The sequence below is a fragment of the Podarcis melisellensis genome (assembly GCF_964234715.1).
Source record: "Podarcis melisellensis genome assembly, chromosome: 2".
In the NCBI taxonomy this organism is placed as follows: Eukaryota; Metazoa; Chordata; class Lepidosauria; order Squamata; family Lacertidae; genus Podarcis; species Podarcis melisellensis.
This window is the reverse complement of record NC_138529.1, coordinates 90547497-90561565: the sequence shown is the minus strand read 5'-3', so window position 1 is coordinate 90561565 and position 14069 is coordinate 90547497. Positions and strand designations below refer to the sequence as shown.

The 14069-nt window shown below is 41.9% G+C and overlaps 2 protein-coding genes across 2 annotated transcripts in view; one reads left to right on the top strand and one right to left on the bottom strand.

Annotated features, from left to right (window-relative positions):
- Window positions 1-14069, top strand: part of LOC309365082 (histone-lysine N-methyltransferase SETMAR) — a 307480-nt gene that overhangs the window by 36183 nt on the left and 257228 nt on the right. The window lies entirely within an intron of this gene.
- On the bottom strand, window positions 1786-3531 carry LOC309365519 (uncharacterized protein). The gene is made up of 2 exons (XM_081903515.1): window positions 3053-3531; window positions 1786-2719 (listed from the first exon to the last, which is right to left on the bottom strand). The coding sequence occupies exons 1-2, from the start codon at window positions 3246-3248 to the stop codon at window positions 1911-1913; spliced, it is 1005 nt and encodes a 334-aa protein (XP_081759641.1). The 5' UTR covers window positions 3249-3531; the 3' UTR covers window positions 1786-1910.

Here is a 14069-nt window from a genome sequence, read left to right as displayed (position 1 = left end):
GATATATAGGTATGCACAGACTTTATGATCTGTCTAGTTAATCCTATGTCCATCTTTTGAAGGGTTCAGTATCTTTGATCGGATAGGTGGAACAAAAGTGAAAAAGGAAGATGAAAGGAGTTTAATGTTTCATCTGGACCTCTTGTGGCATCCAGATTATTACGTGCATTTGGCAATTTCAAGAGGAAATGATAAATGTGCTTAAACATGGAGAGCCAACACATTTAGGGGAGCTAGCATTCCAGACGTGTTGCAGAACCACTGGGGTTAAACTTCTCATGTCCAGAACCTATAAAGTCAAGCTTTGCCCTCAGATATGAAACATGTTAGACTTGGAAGTAAATGCCTCTGGATGTCAATACAACTCAAGTAATGGTTTATTCAATCAGTGTTGACAGTACAGATTCATTGCATGTCAGAACAATGTAAGGGTTACATTCTCCCAAATTCTGTGTAGTGTTGTTTGCCATGTGTGTGCTTGTGTGTTAGCAAACAGAAGTATGGCAACCTCTCTCAATAAAGATGTGAGTGGTTTTTGCGTGGTTTTAAAAGTTTAGGCCATATCTGCACTATACATTTAAAGCGGTATCATATCACTTTAAACAATCATGGTTCCCCCCCCAAAAAATCCTGGGGAGTGTAGTTTGTTTATGATAATAGTTTATTCTCTTTCTAATTATGCTGTTTTAAATGTGCATTTTATATTTGATATCCTTTAGTAATATTTTATTTTGAAATCTTTAGGATAATATTTTAATCTCCTGTTAATTATGTTGCATTGAATGTATACTCTATATTTGACTTTCCCCAGTAATATTTTGTTCTGGAGTGTATTTCTTTCCCTGGTGTTTTAAATGTAGGTTAAAAACTGCTTTGAGATTTTTTCCTTAAAAATATAAAGTGGTATAGAAATGATATAATAAATAATAATTTGTTAAGCATGCTAAAAGTTGTTAGGAGACCTCCCTATTCCCTATACAGAGCTATAATTTCAGAGTTCCCTGGGTAAGAGGAACTGACGGTCAAACAACTCTGAGAATTGTAGCTCTGTGAGGGGAATAGGGATTTCCTAAGAATTTTCAGCACCCTTAGCAAAATACACTTTTTAGGATTCTTTTGGGGAAGGCACAACTATTTAAAGTGGTATTTCTTTAAATATATGGTGCAGATGGGTATTTGCTTTTAAGTGGGCAACCAGATACAGAGAAGGATAAAATTCCTAAACCATTGATAGTGAAGTAGAACATGGAACTCCAGCATGCAACATTATCCAAGTTGACAAAAGTTCCTTTATTTCAAAAGACTCAAACACAACTTTATGCTGAATTGTGGACAAAGGATTGATGTGGGGGAAATCCCTTTCTTTGTGATGATATTAGAACTAAGACTGTAAAATGTGAATAATGGGAGCTTGTCTCAGAGGTTTGTCATGAAGGTAAGAAACACTTATTTAGCATATTAAATGCTCTGCTGCTAAGCTTTCTCAGACTTTCCGTTCACCCCTTGATAACTTGCAGAGTATTAAGTGCAGATGGAAGCAGCAGTGTGATGAGGTTTTTACCACCTTGCTGTGATGGAGATTAAAAATAATTATTCATTAATGACACCATATATTTTGGATTATGGCAAAAACAGGAACAGAGCAACATTCTGAGCTCATTGCCCCAGTTAACCCTCTAGAGTGAAGGATTGGGACAAATATTTCCTTTTTAAAAATAGGTATGTTTTTATTAAAGCTTAAGTTTGAACAATTCACTTTTTAATGGACTGAAAGGAAATAATAATAATAATAATAATAATAATAATAATAATAATAATAATAATAATTTATTATTTGTACCCCGCCCATCTGGCTGGGTTTCCCCAGCCACTCTGGGCGGCTTCCATAGAAACCAGAAAACACTAAAATATCATACATTAAAAACTTCCCTAAACAGGGCTGCCTTAAGATGTCTTCTGAATGTCAGGTAGTTGTTTATCGTTTTGACATCTGATGGGAGGGCGTTCCACAGGGCGGGCGCCACTACCGAAAAGGCCCTCTGCCTGGTTCCCTGTAGCCTTGCTTCTCGCAATGAGGGAACCGCCAGAAGGCCCTTGGCACTGGACCTCAGCGTCCGGGCAGAATGATGGGGGTGGAGACGCTCCTTCAGGTATACTGGGCCGAGGCCGTTTAGGGCTTTAAAGGTCAACACCAACACTTTGAATTGTGCTTGGAAACGTACTGGGAGCCAATGTAGGTCTTTCAAGACCGGTGTTATGTGGTCTCGGCGGCCGCCCCCAGTCACCAGTCTAGCTGCCGCATTCTGGATTAGCTGTAGTTTCCGAGTCACCTTCAAAGGTAGCCCCATGTAGAGCGCATTGCAGTAGTCCAAGCGGGAGATAACTAGAGCCTGCACCACTCTGGTGAGACATTCTGCGGGCAGGTAGGGTCTCAGCCTGCGTACCAGGTGGAGTTGGTAGACAGCTGCCCTGGATACAGAATTGACCTGCGCCTCCATGGACAGCTGTGAGTCCAAAATGACTCCCAGGCTACGCACCTGGTCCTTCAGGGGCACAGTTACCCTATTCAGGACCAGGGAGTCCTCCACACCAGCCCGCCCCCTGTCCCCCAAAAACAGTACTTCTGTCTTGTCAGGATTCAGCTTCAATCCATTAGCCGCCATCCATCCTCCAACCGCCTCCAGGCACTCACACAGGACCTTCACCGCCTTCACTGGTTCTGATTTGAAAGAGAGGTAGAGCTGGGTATCATCTGCATATTGATGGACACCCAGTCCAAACCCCCTGATGATCTCTCCCAGCGGCTTCATATAGATGTTAAAAAGCATGGGGGAGAGGACGGAACCCTGAGGTACCCCACAAGTGAGGGCCCAAGGGTCTGAACACTCATCCCCCACCACCACTTTCTGAACACGGCCCAGGAGGAAGGAGCGAAACCACTGTATAACAGTGCCCCCAGCTCCCAACCCCTCTAGACGGTCCAGAAGGATGTTATGGTCGATTGTATCAAAGGCCGCTGAGAGATCCAGCAGAACTAGGAAACAACTCTCACCTTTGTCCCTAGCTCGCCAGAGATCATCAACCAGTGCGACCAAGGCAGTTTCAGTCCCATGATGAGGCCTGAACCCCGATTGGAAGGGATCCAAATGGTCCGCATCCTCCAGGCGTGCCTGGAGTTGTTCAGCAACCACACGCTCAATCACCTTGCCCAAGAATGGAAGATTTGAGACTGGGCGATAGTTGGCCATACTGGCTGGGTCTAAAGATGGTTTTTTAAGAAGCGGTTTAACGACTGCCTCTTTCAGCGGATCTGGGAATGTTCCCTCACAGAGGGAAGCATTCACCACCCCGCAGAGCCCATCGCCCAGCCCTTCCCGGCTTGCTTTTATTAGCCAGGATGGGCAAGGATCAAGGAGACAGGTGGTTGGTTTCACGCATCCAAGCAGCCTGTCCACATCCTCGGGGGTAACGGATTGAAATTGATTCCATGCAACTTGACCAGACAGGGCTCTAGCACTCTCCCGCCCCAGCCCTGCTCCCACTCTAGCACTCTCCCGCCCCAGCCCTGCTCCCACGGGAAAGAGCTTGAAATGTTCTCCTTCAATGAGTATACTTATTCACATGTTCTTACTCCCAGCTCAGTGTACACAGCAACCTTAGTAAAGCAGAAAAGAGTTCATTGTAGCATTTGAATAGTATCATTTGTCTCTCTTAAAGCAACAGCCCCAGTCCCTTGTGGGGTTTGTTACAAATTGCACAGCCAGTTCATTGCCTTACCTCTCTCTTCTCCTTTAAGTCTGTCCTCAAAACTTGCCCTTTCCACCTGGCCTTTTGCCAGTAGTAGATGGCACATTGGAAAGAGTGGGGGAAACAGTAGAGGCAGGTTACCACAGATAGTGGAGAGGAGGAAAGAATGTGGGCCATGTACTTGAAGCTTTGTTATGTTGTGGATAAGAAGGTGAGCCAAAGCCATATTGAATAGCACAGTGGGGCTGCACCTCTTACCTGGCCTCCCTCTGTCTGAGTCACTGCAGGAGAGAAGGAAGGGTAAAGCAGTGGCAAGGTTGGTGCAATGCAAACATGTCAGCAGAGCCGATCCAGTGCTTCTTCTGGTGTGTTTACACCACACTAACCTCACTGCTGCTTTGTCACTCCCAGTATACAACAGCGACTCAGCCAGAGGAAGGTCAGGTAAGGGGTACAGCCCTCAACGCTATCTGCTACTGTCTTTGGCTCCTCTCCTTAATTCTTATTCCCTGCTGTGCATAGACATCATTCTTTGCAACTGTTTTGTGCCTTTATGACAACCAATGTTGAGGGATGATGGGAGATGTAGTCCAAAGCATCTGGATGGAATCATATTGGCTACCCTTGCTGTACACCCTTTCCTGCAAGTATGCCCCACTGAACTCTGGATAGACATGCACAGGATTATACTGTAAATTGCTTCCCTGCTGAATTTTCTGCATTAAGTGGCTGTTCAAGACATAGGTGTCTTACCAGGAAAAGTACCTCTTATATGTGTGATGTTCATAATGCTATGAACTCTTTCCCCTCACCCTATTAGCTACAGAAAAGCTATCCTGGGTGTTTTTTTTTCTTTTTAAAATTCCTTTCTTATACCTTTTATCTATTTTCTTCCACGTAGCGCAGCAAGGGCTGTAGAAATTCAGATTCCCCATGATTATTATTTTTCCCCCCAATACTTTTTTATTCAGACAGATTCCCCATGATTATTATCCAGCTGGCTAAACTGGTTACTTGGAATTAATAGTTCACTCCCACATATTAAGTACTGTAAAGTACTGGCTAACAGGCAGCCCTTTAGGGAAACAACGCAGTCCTCAAATGTCTTTCCACTCCCTGCTGATAAATTACAGATGTGGTAATAAGGTCTTCACTACTTTTAGTTTGTGTGATTAGCTGGTCTCTGACCAGAAGGATGTTGTACCCCCCCCACAGCCCAGGATCCAACTGACCATTAGGTTTTAAAATGACATGTGGACAACGGCTGACAGTAGTGATGGACCATGCCTGAAAACACCTACTGTTTGAGAGAATGTACTGGTTCTGCAAAACTATTCATTAATTTCCCTTCCAACCTTCCAGCAGGTGCACACGGTGGTGTATATGATGCTTCCCCCCCCCCCCATTTTATCCTCACAAGAACCAGTGGGGTAGGCTACGTTAAAAGAAAATGACTGGCTGGGTATCACACAGTGGGCTTCAGGGCTGAGGGGAGAATTAAACCTATATCCCCTGGAAACTTGGTCCAATACTCTAACCACTAGCTCATACTGGCACTCATACCTGTGTGAGTACCATTTTAAAGGCCACTTTTCTGCAGCATTTTCAATTTTCCAGCCTTTTGTCCTGAGATTTGAGGCTCACTCTTGCGTACGTGTTTCCTGCAGAAAGCTTTACACCAGGCTCCCATTTAAGACTCTTACAGTCCTAAAGCTGATTTCAAACTGACCATATGCTGGTATAAATCTGTACTTTCCTTAAGGAATGGACAGAATGTGCTACACAGGGGAGATATTGCAGGGAAACTAGGATGGATTGAACTATCCACAGCATTCAGCTGCCATTCTTGAGGCGTGATTATCAAGATGTTTACTCTAGACATGCAATTATTCAGGTCACGCGATTTATTATCACGGAGGAAAGACAGAGGGAGAGGAGGGGGAAAGTATATATAGTAGGAATGCCAATAAAGTAGGCATCCTAATGTATTTTATTATTTTGCCACATTTTCTTTTGCAAAAAAAAAGGTCTTTATTTTTTCCAGTCCATTGTAATTTGGGAACTTCACCCGAAGCTCCACTCTCATATTATGGGTGACACTGAGGAAACTCATAAATGTAACTCATTTACTGGAGTTTGGTTAATCTGTGTTCCATCATAATGTGTGTGTGGTTTTTTTCACCTTTCCAAATCTTTGTGGGAGAATAAAATGGCTTTTTGGTCTGCTAATATTTTGGATTTGTCTTTTCCTAGCACCTAATGTTTGAAGTAAGATTTTTGGAACATTAATGTCAAATTCAATCTAATCTGCTTACACTGGCACCAAGCAGGAGTTGTTTGCATTAGGGTTGAATATGCACATCACGCTCTTAGAGTCTATGCACAAACTCATCCATACTGTGGCTGTTATTCAGAGGAGATTACATCTAGAAAAAAGAAATAGAAATTTTACCTTCAAATGTAGGAGAAAAATCAAACTAAATTGTAGGTTATTTACATCCTAAATCTGAAAGTCCCATTAAACTTTTTACAATCTGAAACAAGTTTTATTTACCACACTGTCTGAAATTATTTTCCAGAAAGAAACAAAGCAGATTCTAAAGCAGAAATTTAGCCAGATATGAATTTTGCAGTCATCTGTGAATTTCTGTGGTTGTGCTTCTTTTCTGAAGTAGACAACTCAGAGATTTGTTGAAGAGACTTGTTGCAATCATACCCAAACAAGCTGCAGTGGTTTGTGATTTATTAATGTAAAGAAGAACGATTACCTTAGGGACATTATCGTATTTTTATACATACAAACTAAACTTTACAGTGTCCTTTCAGGTTTTTGTTTGAAAGGATTTTAGAGTAGTATTATGCTTATCGCAGTGTGTTGTTTATTTTGGCCTTACAACACTTTTCACAAAGCTCAGATAGCTTTTGCTTCTTTGAGATGTTGTGCTCAAGCTTGGCACTTAAATACGTACTGAGATTCTAATTAAGTCCTGGACATTAGGTGAGAGATAAGGAATATCTACCCTCTACTGAAAGAAAAGAGTCCTGTAGTTAGTTGTGAATATGTGTTGCTATTGCGAATTAGACTGTTTTTGTGAATGTCCATGGGGTATTGCCAGGCTCCAGGGACTCGGCTTCTTCCCCCACTTTGGCCGCAGATAAGCAGGACAAAGCAAAAATTGTCTCTTACCATTTAATAATTTTTTTAGATAAATTTTTATTAAGTTTTACACAAATATCACCAAATAAACAATTTCCCAAATAACATGTTTTCATCTTTTGGACTTCCCTCAGCTTCTCTGACAATCATCCGTATTTAAATTTTATCTACGCATTCCCCAAATTTAGTATTGCCTTTTAAGATACCTTTACAAACATATTTGCATTCTTGCAATATTCCTTATTTTTTTCACAAAGCTTCTTTAAAACCCACTAGCGTTGTTTGCTCCTCACATACACTCTTCAAATACTCTGAAAAATTTCCCCAGTCCTCAATGAACTTGTGATCTCATTGGTATCTTATTTTTCCTGTTAGTTTGTCCAGTTCTGCATAGTCCGTTAACTTCATTCTCCATTCCTCAAGAGTCGGTAGTTCTTCCTGCTTCCATTTTTCTCCTACCATTTAAAGAGATTTTAATGATCACAGCTCAAGAACAAAGAGTCCATCTCAGAGTAAAGGTTCTCCCAATTAAGGTTTCCACCCACTTGCCCCCCCCCCCGAGTCACTACCACTGCTTGCAACCTGATCTCACAACCTTTTTGTGCAGCCACCTTATCTGCTCTACGTGATCTTGGACTGATATGCTGAATACTTTCCAGGAGAGAGTGTTTGTTAGCTCTGTCTCTTCCTATTCTTCTTCACTTTGCTGTTCACCCCCAGTTCTTCCCAACTTTTGTCTTCAGAACTATGCCCATCTGCAAACCACTGTTCCAAATCTATACCACTCCACTGCTCCTGGGCAGCTTCAAGATCCTGGTCAGGAGCAGGGGGAGGGGGAGGCTCCCACCATTCCTCATCAGCACAGTACTCCTCAGCCTGGTCTCTGATAGATATCTGGACATGTGCTAGTAATACCAGATTCTGATTCATTGGAGATATTAAGATCAGCTAATAAGAGTGTGTCCTCCCTCCTAGGTGCCATTGTGTACATTAATTACATTCCCCTAAATGCTGGTGAACTCAATGAGGCTTCTGTAGTATATGTTCTTAGGAGTGCAGATTATTTTTTTAAAACCCATTCTCCAGAAATTCAGGATCTAACCGCATGATATGACAAAGTTCTGAAGTGTCTCCACTGAAGAGCATGATTAACCTTTAACTTCTTGAACGGGAAGCTGTGCTAAGACAGCTCACTCAGCCTTAAACCCTCAGCAAACACCATATTCTGCCAGCTACCACAGTGTCTGTCATTAGTGCTGATGTTACCTTCTTTATAAAAAGCTAATGAGGAAGCTTCCCATGGGAAAGTTTGCCCTCCTGACCCAAGCAAAACAAAGAGGTCACTTTGATAAGCAAGGACTTTTCTTGCTGCAAGTTAGACCATCAAAATCAATGACCTGTTTGTAAAGGACTGAAAAACTCTCCTGACAGGACAGCAGTGATGGGGGAAAAAAAACCTCCATCCATTGATGACAAAGGCAGACGGAAGTGAGCCAAAGTGTAGAGGCTAGCCTGAGTCATCAGGTGAAAAAGAAAATGGGAACAATATTTTTAGTAAAACACTTGGCAGTTATGAGTGGGAGACTTTCAGCAAGTCAGCAGCTGCTCTGTCTTCACAAAAGAAGGGCAGTTTCACACACTTTAAGTTAGGGACAAATAGGTGAAATGATGCCTTTTATAGAACTAATAACTGTTGACACAGCCTTAACAAGGATGCTCAAGGAATTGAGGATTTGAACAGCAAATTGTATGGAGCTGTTCAAACCACCAGGAGTTCTCCTCTCCCTTAAAAGCTTTTGTACACTGGTGTTAGGTTTTTTGAGGGTGCCAATCTAAAGAATATAGAAAACTAACATGGGCATTTTTTTGCTCCCTCCACTTAATGAAGGTCAGAAAGGAACATTGTTCATTGTTACTTTAAGCTTATCCAGAATACTTTGATGGTGGCAAAAGGAAGAAGTTCAAGAGCTGCAGAAAGCCACTGTTCTTATACAAACATTGTGGTACAGCTGGATATAGGAATTCTGGAATAGCCCTGAGCAGCCGGTTCTCTCATTTCTAAATAAAATTATTTAGTGGTAGTATTAAAATTCATTATTCTTTCTCACTGGTATATAGGAAGAAGTCACTGGTGTGAATTTTAAACTGGCCTTTTCACTTAGCAGAACATACCTTGTGAAGAACACGTATGCTTATAGCATGCATGTAAAGCAGTGGTGAGTGGTGGTTGATCTTTTCATCTAAGCAGTGTATCAGTAGCTGTTGTTCACCACAGAAAAGTGAATCACAGTACCCTACATTGTGCCTGCTGCCAGCACAATGAATTTGCAATGCAGAAAGCCCTTAAATTAAAAGGATTGCTCTTGAGGGTGCTATTAATAATATAGTGTTGCAGCTATGTCAAATACTACCATATTAAAATTGCCAGATAGGCAATTGCCTTACATAGACCCGTATGTGAAAGCACAGGTGCACTGAGTTATTTCTGAGTCTGTTTTCCAAGGTGTGCTTTGACATCTACATATATCAAAGCTGCAAATGCAACAAACTGCAGGTTCGAAGTGTACATTCCTAGCGGCAAGTTGGTCCACACACATAATACGGTGGTCTTAGTGTTGCTTTCATTCAAATTGTCACTAGTGAACAGTATAAAAGTATTGTTGGTTGACTTGTTCCTTTCACTCATGTGAGATCCTGTGTAAAAAAAAGCACAGCTCCTTTGCTCAAGACAGTAAAGAAGACTTTGTTGCATTGAGACATAAATCAATATTATCTGCCAGCACAGCAAACATAAGTAGCCATCCCATGGATAAAAGGAATGCTCAGAGGATAGCAGGATTTGACATGAATGCAAAGGACAGCCAACGCAGTGCATTAAATATAAGCTCCTTCATACATTAATTGTGTGAAGGGGTACAAGTTTGTGCCCCTCCCCATCCATATTTGAGCAAGACTTCATTTTTTTTCTTGCCTCTAATCGCTCCCTAGGTTTTAATCATCTTTGCATCCTCCTGTATTTAGTGGTGCCTCTCCTGATATTCCAGTTGAACTTCTGTTATTGTGGTTTTGAAGAATCCCAAGCGTTCTGGAGATTTATGAGCCTTGTGACTTTCCCTTCCAGCTTTCTTTTGACTAATTCCCATATTTATTTTGACTAATTCCCATATTTATTTATTTTTGACTTTTTCAAAGTCAAATATTACTGTGCGGTAGTGCTTTGAATAGACATGGAATTTGATAGCACTGCTGCCACCATTTTGATTCCTCAATGGTCAGTTCCTTGATCAAACGTTCTAGGGCATAGTGGAAGCCCTCACACGTAATGTACTATCAGATCAACCCAACCCCACCCCCAGTTCACTGTGCTGGAAGCAGGGGTTGGACGGAGCAGAAGAGTCCTTCCGCCCAGCTCTTCCTGGCTCCACCAGGCTATCTAACCATTAAATTACCAGAATCTCACTTCAAACTCCACATTCTCTCTCTTGGCTAGCTGATGGTTTCACCAGCTCTCACTGGTTGCTGGGTCATCAGGAGGCAGACCCAGGGCCAGTCATGGCAAAAGGAAAGATGAGGCATGTTCACCAAGAATCACTGACAATGCACATTCACTCGCCAAGTCTCACTGCATGAAAAGGTGCTGGTACGATACGCAATAAATCCCCATCAAATCAGAATTAATGAAAGACAGCCATGAAAACAAGCCAAAGGAGTCTTCAGAGATAGGCCGAATTAAAAAATACCCACATTCTTTCATTTTATTTCATTTCCTGAGCGTGAGCTTATATGCAAACAAATGGGAAATAGTAAACAAAGGATCCCACTGTGACATTTTACGAGTAAATGTTGGAACAGGAGTTATTTTGGTACAGGCAGATCATTGCATACATCAATATAACATCAAAGTGCATCGTGGGAAACATCTGTCCATCCAGAGATCCTATCATTGATTGTGATAAACCATTACATATTTTGAATGTCTGGATTTTCGGGGGGTGGAGGTTGTTGTTTTAATTGTCTTTTTCTTTTAATCCAAGGCTATGAACAAGTCAAATAACTTAGAATTGAAGAATTGCAAAAAATAATAATAACCGCCTTGCTAATAGAAGCTCACTGAAGTACAATTGTGAGGACTTGAAATATTTTACAAATAGCCAAGAGCTGTAAGCAACCTAGTGGCTTCTGAAAATCAATTTGTGGTAATTCTCATTAAATCAGCAAGAGGGATTTAATAAGGATTTCAACACTCTCTTCCTTTAGTTGGAAAGCTATGTTGTACTCGTGGGATTCAGCAGACCTTACCATACTCTGCTAAGGCATTTCCCATTATTCCATTTCAGACACTGTCCAAATTAACAGCAGCTATTTGTGTGCAGTAAACATGCAGTAAGACGGCAATTGTGCATTGACTACATAATGTGGCTGCAGACAGCCATTTTCCAAGCTGATCATAGGCTTTTGGAATTGGAAGGGAGCTTCAATTCCCTACCCAAAGCAAGATCTCTGATGCAACTGCAGCATGCCTGACAGACCCAGCCTCTGCTTAAATACCTCCAGCAAAAGAAATAAACTGCCTCTCAAGGCAGACTGTTCGACTGTTAAACAGTTAGTGGGCTGTCCTTCACAAGGGTTATTTCAACAAGAGGAAGGATCACACAGGTTGTAGTTGCATCCTGCATTGCTGATCATGCCTTGGGCAGGGAGTTGCATGAGATGACCTCCAAGGTCCTTTCTAAACCTATGATCCTCTTGGTAAATGGTTGCCTGTCACCACCACTTATAAGTAGATCATGCCACAACTTTTCATTTGGGATAATGGCAACTTGGAGCTACTGTTCTGTTCATATTCAGGCAAGACTCCAATATTGTGCAAATATAGCGCCCACCTGTCATATTTATTATAAACGCTGCCCATGTACTGGTAATCATCAAATGATAATAGTTTAAAAGGCAGGTCATTATTGACCCAGGCTGTTAAATAAGCAACAGAGAGCAAATAATTTCCCATGGCAATTTCTTTTGAAGCAGAATTCAAGACACATAATCAGGTGGAAGGCACCCAATGGTCATCTAGATGGAAGGCACCCAACGGTCATCTAGTCCAACCCCCTGCAATGCAGGAATCTCAGCTAAAGCATCCATGACAGATGGCCGTCCAACCTCTGTTTAAAAACCTCCAAGGAAGGAGAGTCCACCCCCTCTTGTGGGAGTCTGTTTTACTTCTGAACAGCTCTTACTGTCAGAAAAAAATTCCAAATGTTTACTCGGAATCTCCTTTATTACAGCTTGAAGCCATTGGTTCAAGTCCTACCCTCCAGAGCAGGAGAAAACAAGCATGCTCCCTCGTCCGTGTGACGGCCCTTAAGATATTTGAAAAGGACTATCATATCTCCTCTCAGTCTCTTTTCCAGGCTAAACATACCCAGCTCCTTCAAACACTGTTTATAAGGCTTGGTTTCCAGACCCCTGATCATCTTGGTTGCCCTCCTCTGCACACGTTCCAGCTTGTCAACACCCTTCTGAAACTGTGGTGCCCAGAATTGGATACAGTACTCTGAGTGTGGTCTGACTAAGGCAGAATAGAGTGGTACTATTACTTCCTTTGATCTGGACACTATACTTCTGCTGATGCAGCCTAGAATACAATTAGCTCTTTTTGCTGCTGCATCACACTGTTGACTTATGTAAAGCTTGTGATCCACCAAGACCCCTAGATCCTTTTCACATGTACTGCTAGTAAGCCAGGTGTCCCCCATCCTATATCTGTGCATCTGGTTCTTCCTGCCTAAGTGCAGAACCGTACATTTGTCCCTATTGAAACTCATTTTGTTAGCTTGTGCCCAGTTCTCAAATTTGCTAAGGTCATTTTGAATTCTGATTCTGCCTTCTGTGACATTGGCTACCCCTCCCAGTTTGGTGTCATGTGCAAATTTGATAAGCATCCCTTCATCCAAGTCATTTATAAAGACGTTGAACAACAACGGACTCGGGACAGAACCCTGCAGCACCCTACTTTTTCCCCAGGATGATGAGGAACCATTAATGAGTACTCTTGGGATTCAGTCAGTCAACTAGCTACAAATCCACCTAAGAGTGAGCTCGTTCAACCCACATTTTACCAGCTTCCTCATGAGAATATCATGGGGGACTTTGATAAAGATATGCTATGTCCACAGCATTTCCCTGAACCACCAAGTTTGTAATTCCATCAAAGAAGAAGAAGAAGAAGAAGAAGAAGAAGAAGAAGAAGAAGAAGAAGAAGAAAAGAAAGAAATCAGATTGATTGGTCTGGCATGACTTCTTTTTGAGAAACCCATGCTGTAATCACAGCATCCTTTTCTAAATGCCCACAGACCGACTGTTGAATTATCTGTTCTAGGACCTTCCCTGGTATCAATGTCAAGCTCACCAGTCGGTAGTTACCTGGGTCTTCCTTCATGAATGTTTGTTGGAACACAAACAAATAAGTGTGTATTTTAATTAAATATAATTCACCCACTTCCCATTAGAGTAGCAGACAGCTGGATGCTTCCCTTCATTCTTTGCATTATTAGTTTTTTTAAAGAAAGAAGCCACAGGGGGGGATCTCTCAGCTCTCAAGCTTGTTTATGATTTCTGAACCTACTGAGATGCTCAAAGAAGAGCCAAAGGTTGCCAATTATTTTGCCCTCTGGAAGAAAACAATCATTTCTGCAACAGCTGGTGCTTAAACACTTCACTGTCTGATAAGCCAACTTGTCTATGACATATAAAAGCTAACCATGGTAGAGATCATCTGGTGATTTGAATACTCCAGAAAAAGTGGGATGCATTTAGACAAAGGGCTCTTCCATTCTTCCACTTGTCTCGTGCTTAGAAAGCATCGATCCAAGCAGTTTTCCCCTTGCCCCACTCCTTTCCCAGGGAAAACCTATCCATTAGCTTTAAATCAGAGCAAATCTGGAGAAAACCCAAATTGCCATTTGCTCTGAGTGCAAAAGAGCTCTTTCCCCTGGGCGAAAGCAGTGGGAAAAGAGGAAAGGTGGATAAGCATAAACACCAAATCCTAAACTTTTGAGTCAGAGTATCTGCTTGTACCCTTCCCAAACTGATTTAGTTTTGTTTAGCCTGTTTCTGATCTGTTTCCTGATACTAAGAACATAAAAGAGCCTACTGGATCAGGGCGCAT

What these genes read in the sequence shown, in the direction of transcription:
- LOC309365519 (XM_081903515.1), bottom strand. Translation starts at nt 3,248, where the DNA reads ATGGCCAACTATCGCCCAGTCTCAAATCTTCCATTCTTGGGCAAGGTG. An exon ending in CTGGCGAGCTAGGGACAAAG is followed by an intron (nt 2,720 to 3,052) that starts GTGAGAGTTGTT and finishes CTTTCAAATCAG; the next exon opens with AACCAGTGAAGGCGGTGAAG.